The sequence below is a fragment of the Equus quagga genome, chromosome 14 (genome assembly GCF_021613505.1).
Source record: "Equus quagga isolate Etosha38 chromosome 14, UCLA_HA_Equagga_1.0, whole genome shotgun sequence".
NCBI lineage: Eukaryota > Metazoa > Chordata > Mammalia > Perissodactyla > Equidae > Equus > Equus quagga.
Window position 1 is genome coordinate 73032680 of NC_060280.1, and position 15904 is coordinate 73048583.

At 37.4% G+C, this 15904-nt stretch overlaps 1 protein-coding gene across 1 annotated transcript; it reads left to right on the top strand.

Moving 5' to 3' along the window:
- Positions 1-975, top strand: LOC124225323 (olfactory receptor 151-like). The gene has a single exon (XM_046637935.1). The coding sequence runs from the start codon at positions 1-3 to the stop codon at positions 973-975; it is 975 nt and encodes a 324-aa protein (XP_046493891.1).
- The last annotated feature ends 14929 nt before the right edge of the window (positions 976-15904 follow it).

Sequence of the window (15904 nt, forward strand, 5' to 3'; positions counted from 1 at the left end):
ATGGGGTTCTTCTCTCCCATCCTGCAGGGTCCCAACCTGAGGAAAATGGCTGCAGAAAATCACTCTACAGTGACAGAGTTCATTCTCGGGGGATTAACAAATCGGCCAGAGCTCCAGCTTCCCCTCTTCCTCCTCTTCCTTGGGATCTACTCAGTCACCATGATAGGGAACCTGGGCATGTTCACACTGATTTGTCTGAATGCTCAGCTTCACACCCCCATGTACTACTTCCTCAGCAATCTGTCACTCGTGGATCTCTGCTACTCCTCTGTCATTACCCCTAAAATGCTGGTGAACTTTGTGTCAGAGAAGAACGTCATCTCCTATGCAGGGTGCATGTCACAGCTCTACTTCTTCCTTGTGTTTGTCATTGCCGAGTGTTACATGCTGACGGTGATGGCCTATGACCGCTATGTCGCCATCTGCAGCCCTTTGCTTTACAACATCATCGTGTCTCATCAAGTCTGCACCCTGCTGGTGACTGCAGTCTATGCCATAGGGTTCATTGGCTCAGCAATAGAGACTGGCCTCATGTTAAAACTATCCTATTGTGAGCTCTTCATCAGTCATTACTTCTGTGACATCCTCCCCCTCATGAAGCTCTCCTGCTCTAGCACCTATGACATTGAGATGGTAGTCTTCTTTTTGGCTGGATTTGACATTATAGTCACCAGCTTAACAGTCCTTGTTTCCTATGTCTTCATCCTCTCCAGCATCCTCCACATCAGCACCACAGAGGGAAGGGCCAAAGCCTTCAGCACCTGCAGCTCCCATGTTATAGCAGTGGGGATATTCTATGGATCTACTGCATTCATGTACTTAAAACCCTCCACAGCCAGTTCCCTGGCCCAAGAGAATGTGGCCTCCGTGTTCTACACCACAATTATCCCCATGCTGAACCCTTTAATCTACAGCTTGAGGAATAAGGAAGTAAAGGCTGCTGTGCAGAAAACACTGAGGAGAAAAATGTTTTGATGCAAATGTTATTATTATTCTATCGTAGGTTTAAAAGTAAGTTGTTATAAACACCATACGGAAGCCCTCTGAATAGTTGCCCAACTATGATGGCAGTCACTTCTCTACGTGGTTGAATGAATGCCTCCTCCACTTCTTCCTTCTTCCTCCCTTCTCCCTTTCTATTCTCATTTCTGTTTGAAACCAAATGATTTCAAGTTCTTGTTTTCTTTCATTTGAGATCCATTTTCTCTATCCTGAGTTCTTTGGTACACCTTTACTATCTTAATTGTAATTTAACAAAAATTTTAAACTTTCAGCATTGATGTAAAATTCATTCATTGTTTTACTACTTTCTATATAGAAAATATTACTCAACCCGATTCTTACTTTTTTTCTTTGGGAGTACACAAAGCAAAGAGAGGTGACTTTAAAAGTCACCAAGAAGCATTACACAGCCCCTTCTCATCCAGACTTCTTCCTCTCTTCTTTCACTCTCCTCTACTTATTCATGCCCAAGAACTTCTACCCAGTCCTTTTACGTAATTTCCTTAGTAATAATAATAATAATAATAGCCACTAACATGTTTTCAAATGCTTACTCTGAGCCATGCAACACAGCATATGCATTATTTCAATTACACCTCACAACAAGGGGATACTGTTGTTACCCCCATTTTACAGATATGGAAACTTGGTTTAGTAACTTGCTCAAGGTCACATAGCTGGTAAACAAAGACACTGGGATTCAAACCCAAGTCTAAGTGACTCCAGTGCCCACACTCTTGGCTCTCACACATTATTCCTTTGGCTAAATTTAGGCTGACAATCCCTTTGAACAGGCTATTGAGCCTGCCCTAATTAGGCTCTTCCAATTTCAACTACCTCCTGAAAATAATTTCTCAGATCCACACCTACTACCATCTGCTCTAGCCTCTTCCCCTTTATAGGTAACTTCTTCAAGATGACTTAGGAAAGATTACACTAGAGTGACCAACTTGGCCAAGGTTGTCTGGCACTCTCTCAGTTTTAGCACTGAAGGTCCCACATAGTAGGACTCTCTTCAGTCCCAGACAAACCAGGATGATTTGTCCCCCTAGATTACAAATTGCTGCAAAATCCCTTGTCCTGCTTAAATAACTATAGGTCTCCTGCCAACCTCACTCAGCAAATCCAACGGCCATGGAACAAAGTTTCTCTCTGCTCCCCTTGCTTATAACAATATCAAGGACACCTGTTTTAGACTCAGCAGCCTGATATTGGGCAATGGATTTATGGACATCCTCTTGTCAATTATAGCTATTTTTGGTATACTATTGTATCAAGCAGTGGTTTATTATCAGAAACAGAAATAACTCTAGTTTTCTCAAGCAGAAAGGGATTTAATACAGGAATAACCTATGTACAGATTTTTGAATGACTGGAGGAGTGAGGGAGCCGCCAAAGAGACTCCACAATAGATATGATCTTGAGGTCAGAAAGCTCCTGCTGCCACTGTCACTGCTACCACCATGAAAATTGCCTCTCACACTCATGAAACAGGCAAATAACAGAAACTCAGGGTGAGCATCACCTGGAAACTTGTTAGAAATGCAAATTTTGGGGTCCCATCTCCCGACCTATAGAATTACTGGGTGAGACTCAGCAATCTGTGTTTTAATGAGCACTCACATGATTCTGATATACACTGAAATGTGAGAATCAGCTCACTCCCACTTTTCAAATCTCACAAAAATCACATAAATTAGTAGAAATCAATTCACACCCCAGTGCTCTAGCTACAAGGGAATCTAGGATACACAATTTTTAGTTTTTAACCTGACTAGGAGAATGGAACTGATATTGAAAGAACCATTCCCAAGTGGCTACTCTACCCATTCTGTCCTAAACTTTGTCAGCAGGAGATGACATCTCGGGGTCAGCCTGGTGGCATAGTGGTTAAGTTCCCATGCTAAGTTTCTGTAGCCTGGGGTTTGCGGGTTTGGAGCACAGGCACACACCTACACACTGCTCATCAAGCCATACTGTGGTGGCATCTCACATACAAAATAGAGGAAGATTGGTACAGATGTTAGCTCAAGGACAATCTTCCTCAAGCAAAAAGAGGAAGGCTGTCAACAGATGTTAGCTCAGAGCCAATCTGCCTCACCAAAAACAACAACAAAAATGATGACATCTCTACCATTATAGATCCCCTCTAGTTAGAAAAAAAGTAGGAAAATAACTTATCTGAAGGTGAGAAACTACAAAGTAAAATAAATTGGTAAATTTAATTATATCAAAAATTAGGATTTTGTTCATTAAAAGACACCAGGGATAGAGTTAATAGAAACAGAATGGAAGAAGATATCTAATTAGCACATATTAGAAACTCCTGCAAATCAACAAGTAGAAAGATATCAACATCAACAGAAAAAAAATGAGCAAGGTATACAGAACAAACATCGTACAGAAGAGAAAAACCTGAAGTGCCCGACAAGCTTGTGAAGTGATGCTCAGACCAATTACTAATCAGAGAAGTGCAAATTAAACAATGAGATACCTCCTTACAACCACCACTGGGTAAATAAATAGATAAATTGCAGTGGAGACTTTGCAGCAGTTAGAAGCAAAGGGTTAGTTATAAGCAATAGAGCCTAGAGCTCTAGGGCTGAGTGAGAAAAGTAAGAAAGACAATGAGATATGAAACACAATATTACTTATATATATTAAAATTACACGCAACAAATCAGAAAAAAAGCACATTTAGAAAGAAAATAAAGGAACATAAAATACGCATTAAGCAGGTTAGAATGGTTACCCAGAGAGATAAGACGCACAGAAGTAGGGTGTGGGGAAAAGGGAAACAAATAAAAATTCCTTTCCTAGACCCGCCCCCAGGTGCATACTAGTCAACACACCCAGGCAGCCCTGGATCAGAGCTAGCCACTGAACTGTGGAACAGGGAGACAGGCTGGCCCACCCTTAATATTTGTGAGGCTTGGGGAAGGATTCTCTAAATATTTACAGGTTAAAAATCAAGCTAGGGGCTGGTGCCATGGCTGAGTGGTTAAGTTCACTTGCTCCACTTTGGCTGCCCAGGTTTGTCTGTTTGTATCCTGGGCGCGGATCTACATATGGCTCATCAGACCATGATGTGGTGGCATCCCACATAGAAGAACTAGAATGACCTTGCCAGGATATACAACTGTGTACTGGGGCTTTGGGGAGAAAAAATAAATAAAGAGGACCATTGGCAACAAATGTTAGCTCAGAGACAATCCTCCTCAAAAAAAAAAACCAATCAAGCTAACAAAATGTTAAATATTTATTTCTTCCTACCTTAACAAATATACCTTTACAAAAAACTAGAAGTCCAGGTTCAAACTTATAAATCTCAGAATTCCAGGAGTTTCACACCAGAACAGGATACTAAAGGAAGGCTCTCCCTGGCCCCAGACCCCTGCCCACAGCCACAGCTTGCCCCCTCCACTGGTCCCTCCCAGTTCTGTCCCACTCCACAGTATGCACATAATTCACATCCAAGCTCCGTCCATACTCCTGCACTTAGCCACCCCCTGGGCCAGCCCTTTGGTCTAGGGGTGAACGATCAGCTGTGTGGTTTGCCTTTGGGGGAATGGGCCTTGGGAAGGGCCTTATAACCAGGTACAGGGTATTTGGGCAGAGAATTCTGGTATCCGCACACTGAAATGAAAGCCCAGAGGAGGTACATCGGCTCAGGCTGGACATATCCCCTTGGATCCGTTCACCCCCTGGGGACAGGCACAGCCAGAGAAGGGCTGAGGACGGGGCACCTCTTACCAAGTCTCAGAAGACTACCATGGGGAGAAGTGACCTTTGTCCACATGCCCTCCCATAGCTGCTTCTCCTCTGCCAGAGGGCAGGTCCCACTATTGAGATAAGATATGCATGTCCCTCATATTACAGTTTACAAAGCATCTTTTTTTTGAAGAATGAATTCAGATACATATGCAGATCATTCTTTATGAGAAAGTCATACTCAATTCAAGACAAACTTTATTTCATCTTTCTCAGGCTTTTTTTCCCCTTATTATGTCTGTGGCATAGTGTTCGCTCAAAAAGACAGGAAGGCTACCTGAGTGTTTCATAAGCTTCTTATTCATTTTTCATCCCATTAGAGATAGAAGGAATGTACACATGGAGGATTCTCACAGATGTGTCCTCTGAAAAGTCCTTAGCCTAAACTTCAAAGGGTTTCTTCCTTTTTTGCCTACAGTTAACAATATTATATTGTATATTTAAAAATTTGCTAAGAGGGTAGATCTTACATTAAGTGTTCTTATCACAAAAAAAATGAAAATAAAGACTTTGGGAGGAAACTTTTGGAGGTGATGCATATGTTTATGGCATTGATGGTAGTGATGGTTTCATGGGTGTAATATATTTATCTCCAAACTCATCAAGCTGTATACATTAAGTATATATTTATTTATATATTAGTATTTATATATATACACACAGCTTTTTGTATGTCAATCATACCTCAATAAAGTAGTTCTTTTTTAAAAAAATAAAAAGCATCTTAACACTCAGTATCAATCAATGCTCACAATCTTATGAGATCATGTACATACCATCTGTAAATAAGAAAAAGAGGGCTAAGCGACTTGTCCCAAGTGTAGAATAAACAAAAATCACCAAATGAGAACAAGAAAAGGCTATATATTCAAGGCTTTGTATACCATGAGGGTCAGCCACTGTCACTTGCTCTTGGTGGAGACTCATAAGCAGGCGGAGGCATGTGAAGAAAGGGGAAGACTCCAGATGTGCTTTGATTCAAGGCTGTTGACATGGGGAAGCTGGAGGCAGGCTAACTAGAAATGGGGCATCCTTTGTGATTGGTTTGGGCAGAATATTTGGTTCTCTCTGATTGGTCCCAGGTTGGAAGTGAGGGCAAAAATTAGGGAAGCTGGCAGTCAATGAGTCCTACACATTCTGGGCTGATTATTGCAGAGGCTGAAGTTTTGCTTCCTGGGCTGCTTGTTGCAGAGGTTGTGGGTAAGAATTCTATTTTAATATATAGTCTGACCATTATATGTTTGTATCTTTGGTTTCTCAAAAGTTCCACGGTGAAAAGATGATACTACCATCCTTGATCTTTTGACTGCAGCTTTCAAAGTTCATGCCCCTTCCACCTCTGTACCCAGACATGCATTCTGGAGCTTTTCAGAAGGACCTAATGTATTTGAAACAGCTTGGAAAAAGTCCAGGGCAGAGACTTTGGAAGGACAGCCTTTAGCATCAAAATGCATAGCCGTTTTGGAATAGGAACTACAGTCCAGAGCTAAAGCCTTCATCGGAAAAAAGCACAAAACGCAGGTATAACAATCCCAGGCAGTCATGGGGCTCCATTCTCATTCCAAACCATAAAATGAGAATTTTCAATACATTTAAGCAAATTCCACTCAAATTCCACACCAAATACATAGAGTCTTGCCCCTTGGCCGCCCTTTCTTCATCACCATGCTAAAAAGTTTTCAGTTGTGAGAGTTTAGCCCAAAGCTGTCCCCAGCTCATGGACAGCTCAGGGTAAGCAGCCTGACACCAGTCCCAGCTGAAGTTGGATCTCCTCCAGCAAAGACCAGCTCAGACCAAGCCTCCCTCTAATTACCAGGGGCCTGGCCAGTTATTTAGAGAAGCATCTCCTGCTCCAAGCATAGATAACTGCTCAGAGTCCACTGCCTGAAGCCATCGTGTCCTTGCCCTGCCTATCCTGGGATCTCTCCTACTGTCTCTGCCAGCACTCTCCCTGACCCCACCCCTGATCAGCAGTATCTTGCTTGTACACACAGTTGCATAGCACATGCTCTCAGGAGCCCTGGTTCCCAATGGACAGTCACGTTTATAGCTGTGGGCTTCCCCCTGCTGCTGATGTCCCTGGCCCAGGAGTTCCCCTCCAATGTGTTGCTGCCACTACACCATCCAACAGGGGAGTCTCCACCACCTTATTCCTCTCTTTGCCTGGGATTTGGAGCACGACAGCTCCAAGTGTGACTCATATGTTGACCAGGTTTCATTACTTTCGGCTGGGCTGGAAATAATGAAAAAGCAGACGAAACATGAGCTTAGGCACCAGTAAATCACGGCACCAAAAAGATTTTGGAAAACATCTCCACAATTTTTCAATAAAAAAAAAGCTAACAACTACTTTAATTTCAGAATATATACAATTTTTGTGTCATTTCAAATATTAAGCTATTACTTTGAATTTCATTTGGCTAAGAGAGATTGGATACTATAATGATTTCATGGCCCAGGACCCCAATATAATCCAGATTAGTTGTGAACCAGTAGACAGAGGGATGGTTCTCAAACTTTAGCCTGCATCAGAATGACCTAGGAAGTTTGTGAAGACAAAGTGCTGGGCTGCACCCCAGAGCTTCTGATTGCACGAGGATTGAGAATTTGTATTTCTAATAAATTTCCCGGTGATGCTGCTGCTGCTAAGCTGGAGACCACACTTTGGGAAGCTCCACCCAGACCTTCTGAATCAGATTCTCTATGGGTATGAGTACAGTATCTGTATTTTTTTTAATCTTCCCAAGTGATTCCAATGCCAGAAACTTATGGATCCACAGAACTAATATTTACCTTTGTCTTTCAGATAAAGACACTAAGGAGATCCAAAGAAGTAAAGCCACTTGCCCAAGGTCACAGAGCTAGTTTAACTCTGCTGGTTTTCAATCTGTCCTAGTACACGAACCCATATGGCCTTCACCTTGGCTCAAATGCAAAGAAGAAGCAATTAAAAAGTAAGCAAAGAGAGTTCTGATTTCGGATGGAAAAGAGTAGCTGTTGTCACACTTACTCTCTGATCATAAACAACTATAAGACTGGAAAACATATATAAAGCAAATATTTTCAAGCTTTGGGAAGCAGACAAAACAGGAATGAAGTTCTTGAGAGAAGGTAAGAAAACAGGATAACTGCCAGATTCAACCTAACTTTCTCCCTAAGGTCAATTTCCAAACTAAGCATAGTGAAGTGGCTCCCATGCAAATGGCAGCAGTCTCTATTAGTGGAATAAAGAAAGATCAGCGTTCAAGGATGCTAAGACACCTGGAATTTGTGGGGTAAGGTATGGAGAGGATGAAGCCAAAGAAAATGACCCTCAGGCATCTGCATAAGGACTCCCTTGAGTTCTTAGCTGAATCATAAATTTTGTATGAGTGTAGCAAGACTCCATAGGTCTAGGAGACAATAGCTATTGGGGGACCAAGACCTGAAAAGAGATCACAGAGGATGAGCAGGACTAGGGAGATGTTAGAATTCTGACTCAGTGAAAATGCAGAGGCTTTGGTGAACAAACCAAACATTAAGATGAAATCTCTGAACTCCATACCCTAGGAGTGAGGACTAAGCCCTCAGGCTAAGGGCAAAAATGAAATAGATCCACCATAGCAAAGGCTATTCCAAGTCTCAATAGGATCATGTGATCTGCTAGTAAATTAACTGCCAACATTCAATCTAACTTTCTCCCTAAGGTCAATTTCCAAATTAAGTATAGTGATGTGGATCCCAAACAAAATTCAACACCCTTTAAAGAAAAATGACATACTCTACTATCTCTACAATATATTCACAACATCAACATCATAATATCAAAATTACTAGAAATAGAAAGAAACAAGAAAACACCACCCATAATCAAGAAGAAAAAATATTCAGCAAAAGCAGATCCACATGTGACCTGAATGTCACAATTAGTGGACAAAGACTTTAAAATAACTATGATATTTGTTTATTTAAATTTAGATAAGAGAAATAAAAAATCTACCTACAGATGGCAAATTTCAACACCTATAAAAAAATAAAAATATCTAAAGGAAAATTTCAAAAGAAATTCAAAATTGAAAAATATAATATTGTAAATAAAGAATGCACTGGGTTGGCTTAATAGCAGACTGGACAAAGCCAAAGAAAGCATCACTGAAAGCAAAAAAGATCAATAGAAAATATCCACACCAAAATATAGATAGAAAAAAATCAAAAACAACATAGTAACCAAAATCTTTAGGACAAAACAAAATCTTTGTTAAATAGTCCAACAAAGGTGTAATCAGAGTTTTAAAAGGTGAGTTGAGTGAGAACTGGGATGGAAAATATGTTAAAAGATAATAGGTGAAATTTTTCCTAATTTGATAATATACATGACTCCACAAAACAAAAAAGTTCAGGAAAACATGAGTAATATGAATACAAAATATACCACAGCTAGGCATATTGTACTCAAACTACTGAAACCAAAGACAAAGAAAAAGTTTAGAAACAACCAAGATAAAAGCCATATTGCTTTCAAAAGTACAAAAATAATGACAACAGACTTATTTTTTAAAATAATGGAAGTCAAAAGACAATGAAATGACATCTTTAAAATACTGAAAGAAAACCTGTCAATTGAGTATTCTACATCTAGCAAAAATATTCTTCAAAAAGAAAAGAAAGAAGATTTCAGACAAACAAAAGGTGAAAGAATTTCTCGCCAATAAGTTTACATTACAAAAAAATGAGGGGAAGGAGGGATACATGATTCCAGATGAAAGCTCAGATCTGCAGGAAGAAATGCAGAAGACTGGAAAAAAATAAATATGTAGGTGCATATAAAAGGCTATTTTCTAAATTTCTGTAAATTTTTCAAGAAGTCAAATTACTTTGACTATTTAAACCAATCGACAAATAATTTACAGTGGATTTTTAAATATATGTAAAAGTAAAACATATAAAATGGCAGCACAATCAACCATAATACAATAATACAAATAAAATAAGTAATACAATAAAAATAATAGAGAGAGGTATACCCAATTCCAATAAATAATCTAAAATGGAATTTTAAACACTCAATTAATCCAAGATATGGTAGGAAAAGTGGAATATGGATCAACAGTCACAATATCAATCACTATCATTCACCACATTACTAAAATAAAAGAATACAACCATATAATCATCTCAATAGATGCAGAAAGAGTATTTGATAAAAGTCAATACTTACTCATGATAAAACAAATCTCAGCAAGTGGGAATAGAAATCCATACCCTAAAAAGGAACATCCTAAATCTGAGAAAGGATATCTATGAAAAACCTACAGCTAACATCAAACTCAATAGTGAAATACTGAATGCTTTCATCCTAAGGTCAACAAGAAGTCAGGAACATCCACTTCACAAGTTCTATTCAACACTGTCTGAGATGTTCCAGCCTCAATAATTAAAAGTGTTGAATTTCTAAACTCTCTCAAAGAAGGATAACATAATTCAGTGTCTACAATGTATTAGCCTAAATGTCAAGCATACACAGTCAGGTGTTGCTTAACGGTGGGGGTACATTCTGAGAAATGCATTGATAGGCAATTTTGTCATCATGCAAACATTATAGAGGCTACTTACACAAATCTAGACGGTATAGCCTACTACACACTTAGGATATATGGTACTAATCTTATGGGACAATCATTGTATATGCGGTCCATTCTTGACCAAAACATCTTTATGCAGTTCATGGCTGTAATCCTAAGTTCTCATTAACTGCGTCTGCCCTCCACTCACACTTCTCTGAACTCTGCTCATAACTGAATTTCCAGCTGCTCAGTGCTCACAACTAAATGCTCTCAGATAAGATTCCCAGTATAAACTCATTCTCCCTGTTTTGTTTGCATAAAGAGATGTAAATATTGGAATGGAAGATATAAAACCATCTTTATTTACAGATGATGTAAGTGTATATAGAAAATACAAACAAATCTAGAAACTGCTAGAATTTATAAGTTAATTAATATGGTCCTCGAATACATAGTTAACATATAAATTAACAGTATTTCTACATAGTGGCAAAAAACAATTACAAAATGAAATTTTAAAATATCATTTATACTAGCAAAAATATAAAATATCTAGGAATTAATTTAACAAAATTTATGTATGAACTCTATGCTGAAAACTATAAAATATGACTAAAGAACATTTAAGAAAATCTAAACAAATGGAAAGACACATCATGTTCATGGATTGGAAAAGTAAGTATTGTTAAATTGTTAAGTCTGTCTTAATAATCTATGGATTCAATTCAACACCAGTGAAAATACCAGCAGACATGTTGGTATTAATTGACAAGAGGACTCTTAAATTTATATGGAAATGAAAATGCCCTAGAATAACCAAAACCATTTTGAAAAAGAAGAAAGTTGGAGGACTTGTGTACCTCGTTCCAAGAATTACATAAAGTTACAGAAATTAAAACAGTGTAGTAGTGAAGGACAGGTGAATAGATTAATGAAGCAGAGTATAGTGTCCAGAAAGAGACCCATATGCAGAGGGGCAATTGATTCTTTTGCAAAGGTGCTAAAGCAATTCAGTGCTTGAATTATTTTCAAGAAGTGATTCTCGAATACCTAAATTTCTATATATAAACAAAAATGATCCTCAGCCCCTATTTCATACCATGCACAATTAATTCATGATGGATCAGAGACTTAAATGTAAAAGTTAAGTTTAGAGAAGAAAATAGAAAAATATCTCCAAGACCTTAGAGTAAAAAGAATTTTTTAAACATAAAAGGTAATAATCATAAAAGAAAAATACTGTAAATTCAATTTGATCAATACTACAAATTTATGCTCTTTGGAATACATCATTAAAAAGAATAAAGGAAAACCACAAACAAAAAGAAAATACAACACATATGTCAAAGGACTCATATCTACATTATATACAGAACTCCTACCAATAAATTAATAACAGACTAGGAAAATTTTAATGGGACAAAGGTATAAAGAGATATTTCAGAAGATATTCAAATGGACAATAAGCATATGGAAAGTTGCTCAAAGCATTATTTATTAAAGAAATGAAAATTAAAACCACGATCAGCTATCACTACATATCCATTACAATAGCTAAAATTTAAGATTGACAATACAAAATGTTAGCAAGAATGTGGAGCAAATAAAATGCTGTTATATTGCTAGTGGGGATACAAAACGGTAAAACAATTTGTAAAACTGGTAATATCTCAAAAATGAAGCATACACCTACCCTGTGACCCAGCAATTCCACTCCTAGTCTTATACCCCCAAAATTAATGCATATGTCCACAAAGTGTCTCACACACAAATGTTCATAGCAGCTTTATTCAGCCAAAAACATTTCCCCTATTGGGAAATGTCCCAAATAGGCGTCAACAGGAAAATAGATAAACAAACCATGGTATATTCACACAGTGGACTACAACTCAGCAATAAAATAGGACAGACTAATGATACGTGTGACAATCTAGGCGGTTCTTGAAAGGAAATAAAGAATTCTTTTGGAAAAGTACACCAGAAACACACTAAGGAGAATCTACAATGCTAAGTCTAAAGGCAATTTGTTAGCCAGTGAGTAACCTCTAAGGGTCTTTGAATAACAGTGACATTCATTGATTCATTCAACAAATATTTTTTTCTAACAGTAAGAGAATGCCAATTATTTTTATCACTATTATATTATTGAGGTCACGTTGGTTTATAAAATCGTATAAAATTAAAGTGGTACATCATTATATTTTGGCTTCTGTATAGGCTGCATTGTGTTCACCACCAAAAGTCTATTTTCCATCTGTCACCACACATACATGACCCTTTACCCATTTCACCCTCCTACTGCGCCTGTCCCCTCTGGTAACCAACAATCTCTTCTCCATATCTATGTGTTTGCTTGTTTATCTTGCCCATACGTGAAATCATATGGTATTGTCTTTCTCTGTCTGACATTTCACTAAGCGTAATACCCTCAGGGTCCATTCATGTTGTTGCAAATGACAAGATTTAATCTTTTTTATGGCTGAGTAGTACTCCATATCATATAAATACCCCTTGTTTTTTATTCTTTCACCTGCTGATGGGCACTTAGGTTGCTTCCAAGTTTGGGCTATTATGAATAATGCTGCAATGAATATAGGGGTGCATATATCTTTTCAAATTAGTGTTTTCATGTTCTTTGGATAAATACCAAGAAGTAGAATAGCTGATCATATGGTAGCTCTATTTTCAATTTTTTGAGAAATCTCCATACTGTTATCCATAATGGCTACACCAGTTTGCATTCCCCTGAGCAGTGTATGAGGGTCCCCTATCCTCCACATCCTCTCCACCGTGGTGATTTCTTCTCTTTTCAATAATACCATTTGTTGGGTGTGAAGTGGTATCTCATTGTAGTTTGGGTTTGCATTTCCCTGATAGTGATGTTGAACATCTTTTCATGTGCCTGTTTGCCATCTGTAAATCTTCTTTGGGAAAATATTCAGATCCTTTGCCCATTTTTTGATGGAGTTGTTTGTTTTTGTTGTTGCTGAGTTCTTTACATATTTTGGAAAGTAATCCCTTATCAGATATATGATTTGCAAGTATTTTCTCCCAGTTGTTGGATTATCTTTTCATATTGTTGATGGTTTCTTTTGTTGCGCAGAAGCTTTTTAGTTTGATTTACTCCCATTTATTTATTTTTCTTTTGTTTCCCTTGTCTCAGGAGACACATTACTCAAAAACATACTGCTAAGGTGATGTCACAGAGTTTAATGCCTATGTTTTCTTCCAGGAGTTTTATGGTTTCAAGTCTTACATTCAAGTCCTTAATCTATTTTGCGTTAATTTTTGTGTATGGTGTAAGATAATGGTCTACTTTCATTCTTTTGCATGTGACTGTCCAGTTTTCCCAGCATCATTTATTGAAGAGACTTTCCTTTTGCCATTGTATATTCTTGGATCCTTTGTTGAAAATTGGCTGTCCATAGTAGTGTGGTTTTATTTCTGGGCTCTCAATTATGTTCCATTGATCTATGTATCTGTTTTTCTGCTGGGACCATGAGGCTTTGATTACTCCAGCTTTTTTCTCTAATCTCAGTATTGCTTTTGCTATTTGGAGTCTTTTGTTGTTCCACACAAATTTTAGGAAGATTGTTATTGGAATTCTGATTGAGATTGTGTTGCATCTGTAGATCACTTTAGGTAATATGGACATTTACATTATATTTATTCTTCCAACACATGAGCATGGAAAATCTTTCCATTTTTTATGCCTTCATCAACTTCTTTCTACAGTCACACTTTTCAGTGTGTAGGTCTTTCACATCCTTGGCTAAATTTATTCCTAGGTAGTTTATTCTTTTGGTTGTGATTTTAAATGGGATTTTCTTCTTGATTTCTCTTTCTGCTAGTTCTTTGTTAGTGTATAGAAATGCAACTGATTTTCACCTGTTGATTTTGTGTTCTGCAACTTTACTACATTTGTTAATTATTTCTAATAGTTTTTTGGTGGATTCCTTAGGGTTTTCTATATATAGAATCATATCATCCACAAATAGTGACAGTTTTACTTCTATCTTTCCAGTTTGAATCCTTTTACTTCTTTTTCTTGCCTAATTGCTTTGGCTAGGACTTCTAATACCTTGTTGAATAAGAGTGGTAAGAGTGGGCATCCTTGTCTTGTTCCCATTCTTAGAAGAATAGTTTTCAGTTTTTACCATTGAGTGTGATGTTGGCTGTGGGTTTGTCATCTATGGCCTTTATTATGTTGAGGTACGTTCATTCTATACCCTTTTTATTGAGAGTTTTTATGACAAATGGATGTTGAAACTTGTCAAATGCTTCCTCTGCATCCTTTGAGATAATCATGTGATTCTTATTCTTCATTTTGTCAATGTGGTGTATCACACTGATTGATTGGTGGATGTTGAACCATCCCTGCATCCCTAGAATAAATCTCTCTTGATTGTGGTGTATGATCCTTTTAATATATTGTTGTATTTGATTTGCTAATATTTTTTGAGGATTTTTGCCTCTAAATTTATCAGTCATATTTACCTGTAATTTTTCTTTTTTGTGTTGTCCTTGTCTAATTTTGGTATCAGGGTAATATTGGCCTTGTAGAATGAATTAGGAAGTATCCTCTCCCCTTTGATTTTTTTGGAAGATTTTGAGGAGAATAGTGTTAAACCTTCTTTGACTGTTTGGTACAATTCACCAAAGAAGACATCTGATCCTGGACTTTTATTTTTTGGAGGTTTTTGATTTTTATTTCAATCTCTTTACTTGTGGATGGTTTATTTAGATCCTGTTTCTTCCTGATGCACTTTTGGAATGTTGTATGATTCTAAGAACTTATCAGTTTCTTCTAGGGTATCCCATTTGTTGGCATACAACTTTTCATAATATTCTCTCATAATCATTTGTATTTTTGTGATATTGTTGTAATTTATCCTCTATCATTTCTGAATTTATTTATTTGAACCTTCTCTGGTTTTTTCTAAGTGAGTCTATCTAAGAGTTTGTCCATTTTGTTGACTGTTTCAAAAAACCAGCTCTTAGTTTCATTGATCCTTTCTATTCTTTTCAGTCTCTATTTCACTTATGTCTGCTCTGACTTTTACTATTTCCCTCCTTCTACTGACTTTAGGCTTTGTTTGTTCTTCTTTTTCTAGTTCTTTATTGCTATAAACTTCCCTCTTAGTACCACTTCGCTGCATCCCATAAGTTTTTGTATGTTGTGCTTTCATTTTAATTTGTCTCAAGGTATTTTTTGATTTCTCATTTGATTTCTTCATTCATCCAATAGTTGTTTAGTAGCACACTCTTTAGTCTCCACATGCTGGAAGTTGTTACTTCCAGCCTTTTCTTTGTAGTTGATTTCTAGTTTCCTACTATTGTGGTTGGAAGAGATGTTTGATATGATTTCAATCTCCTTAAATTTATTGAGGCTTGCCTTTTCCCCCAACATACAGTCTATCTTTCAGAAATTCCGTGTGCACTTTAGAAGAGTGTATATTCTGCTGCTTTTAGATGGAATGTTCTATTTATATCTATTAACTCCATCTGGTCTAGTATTTCATTTAAGGTCAATGATTCCTGTTGACTTTCTGTCTGGATGATCTATCCATTGATATAAGTGAGGCATT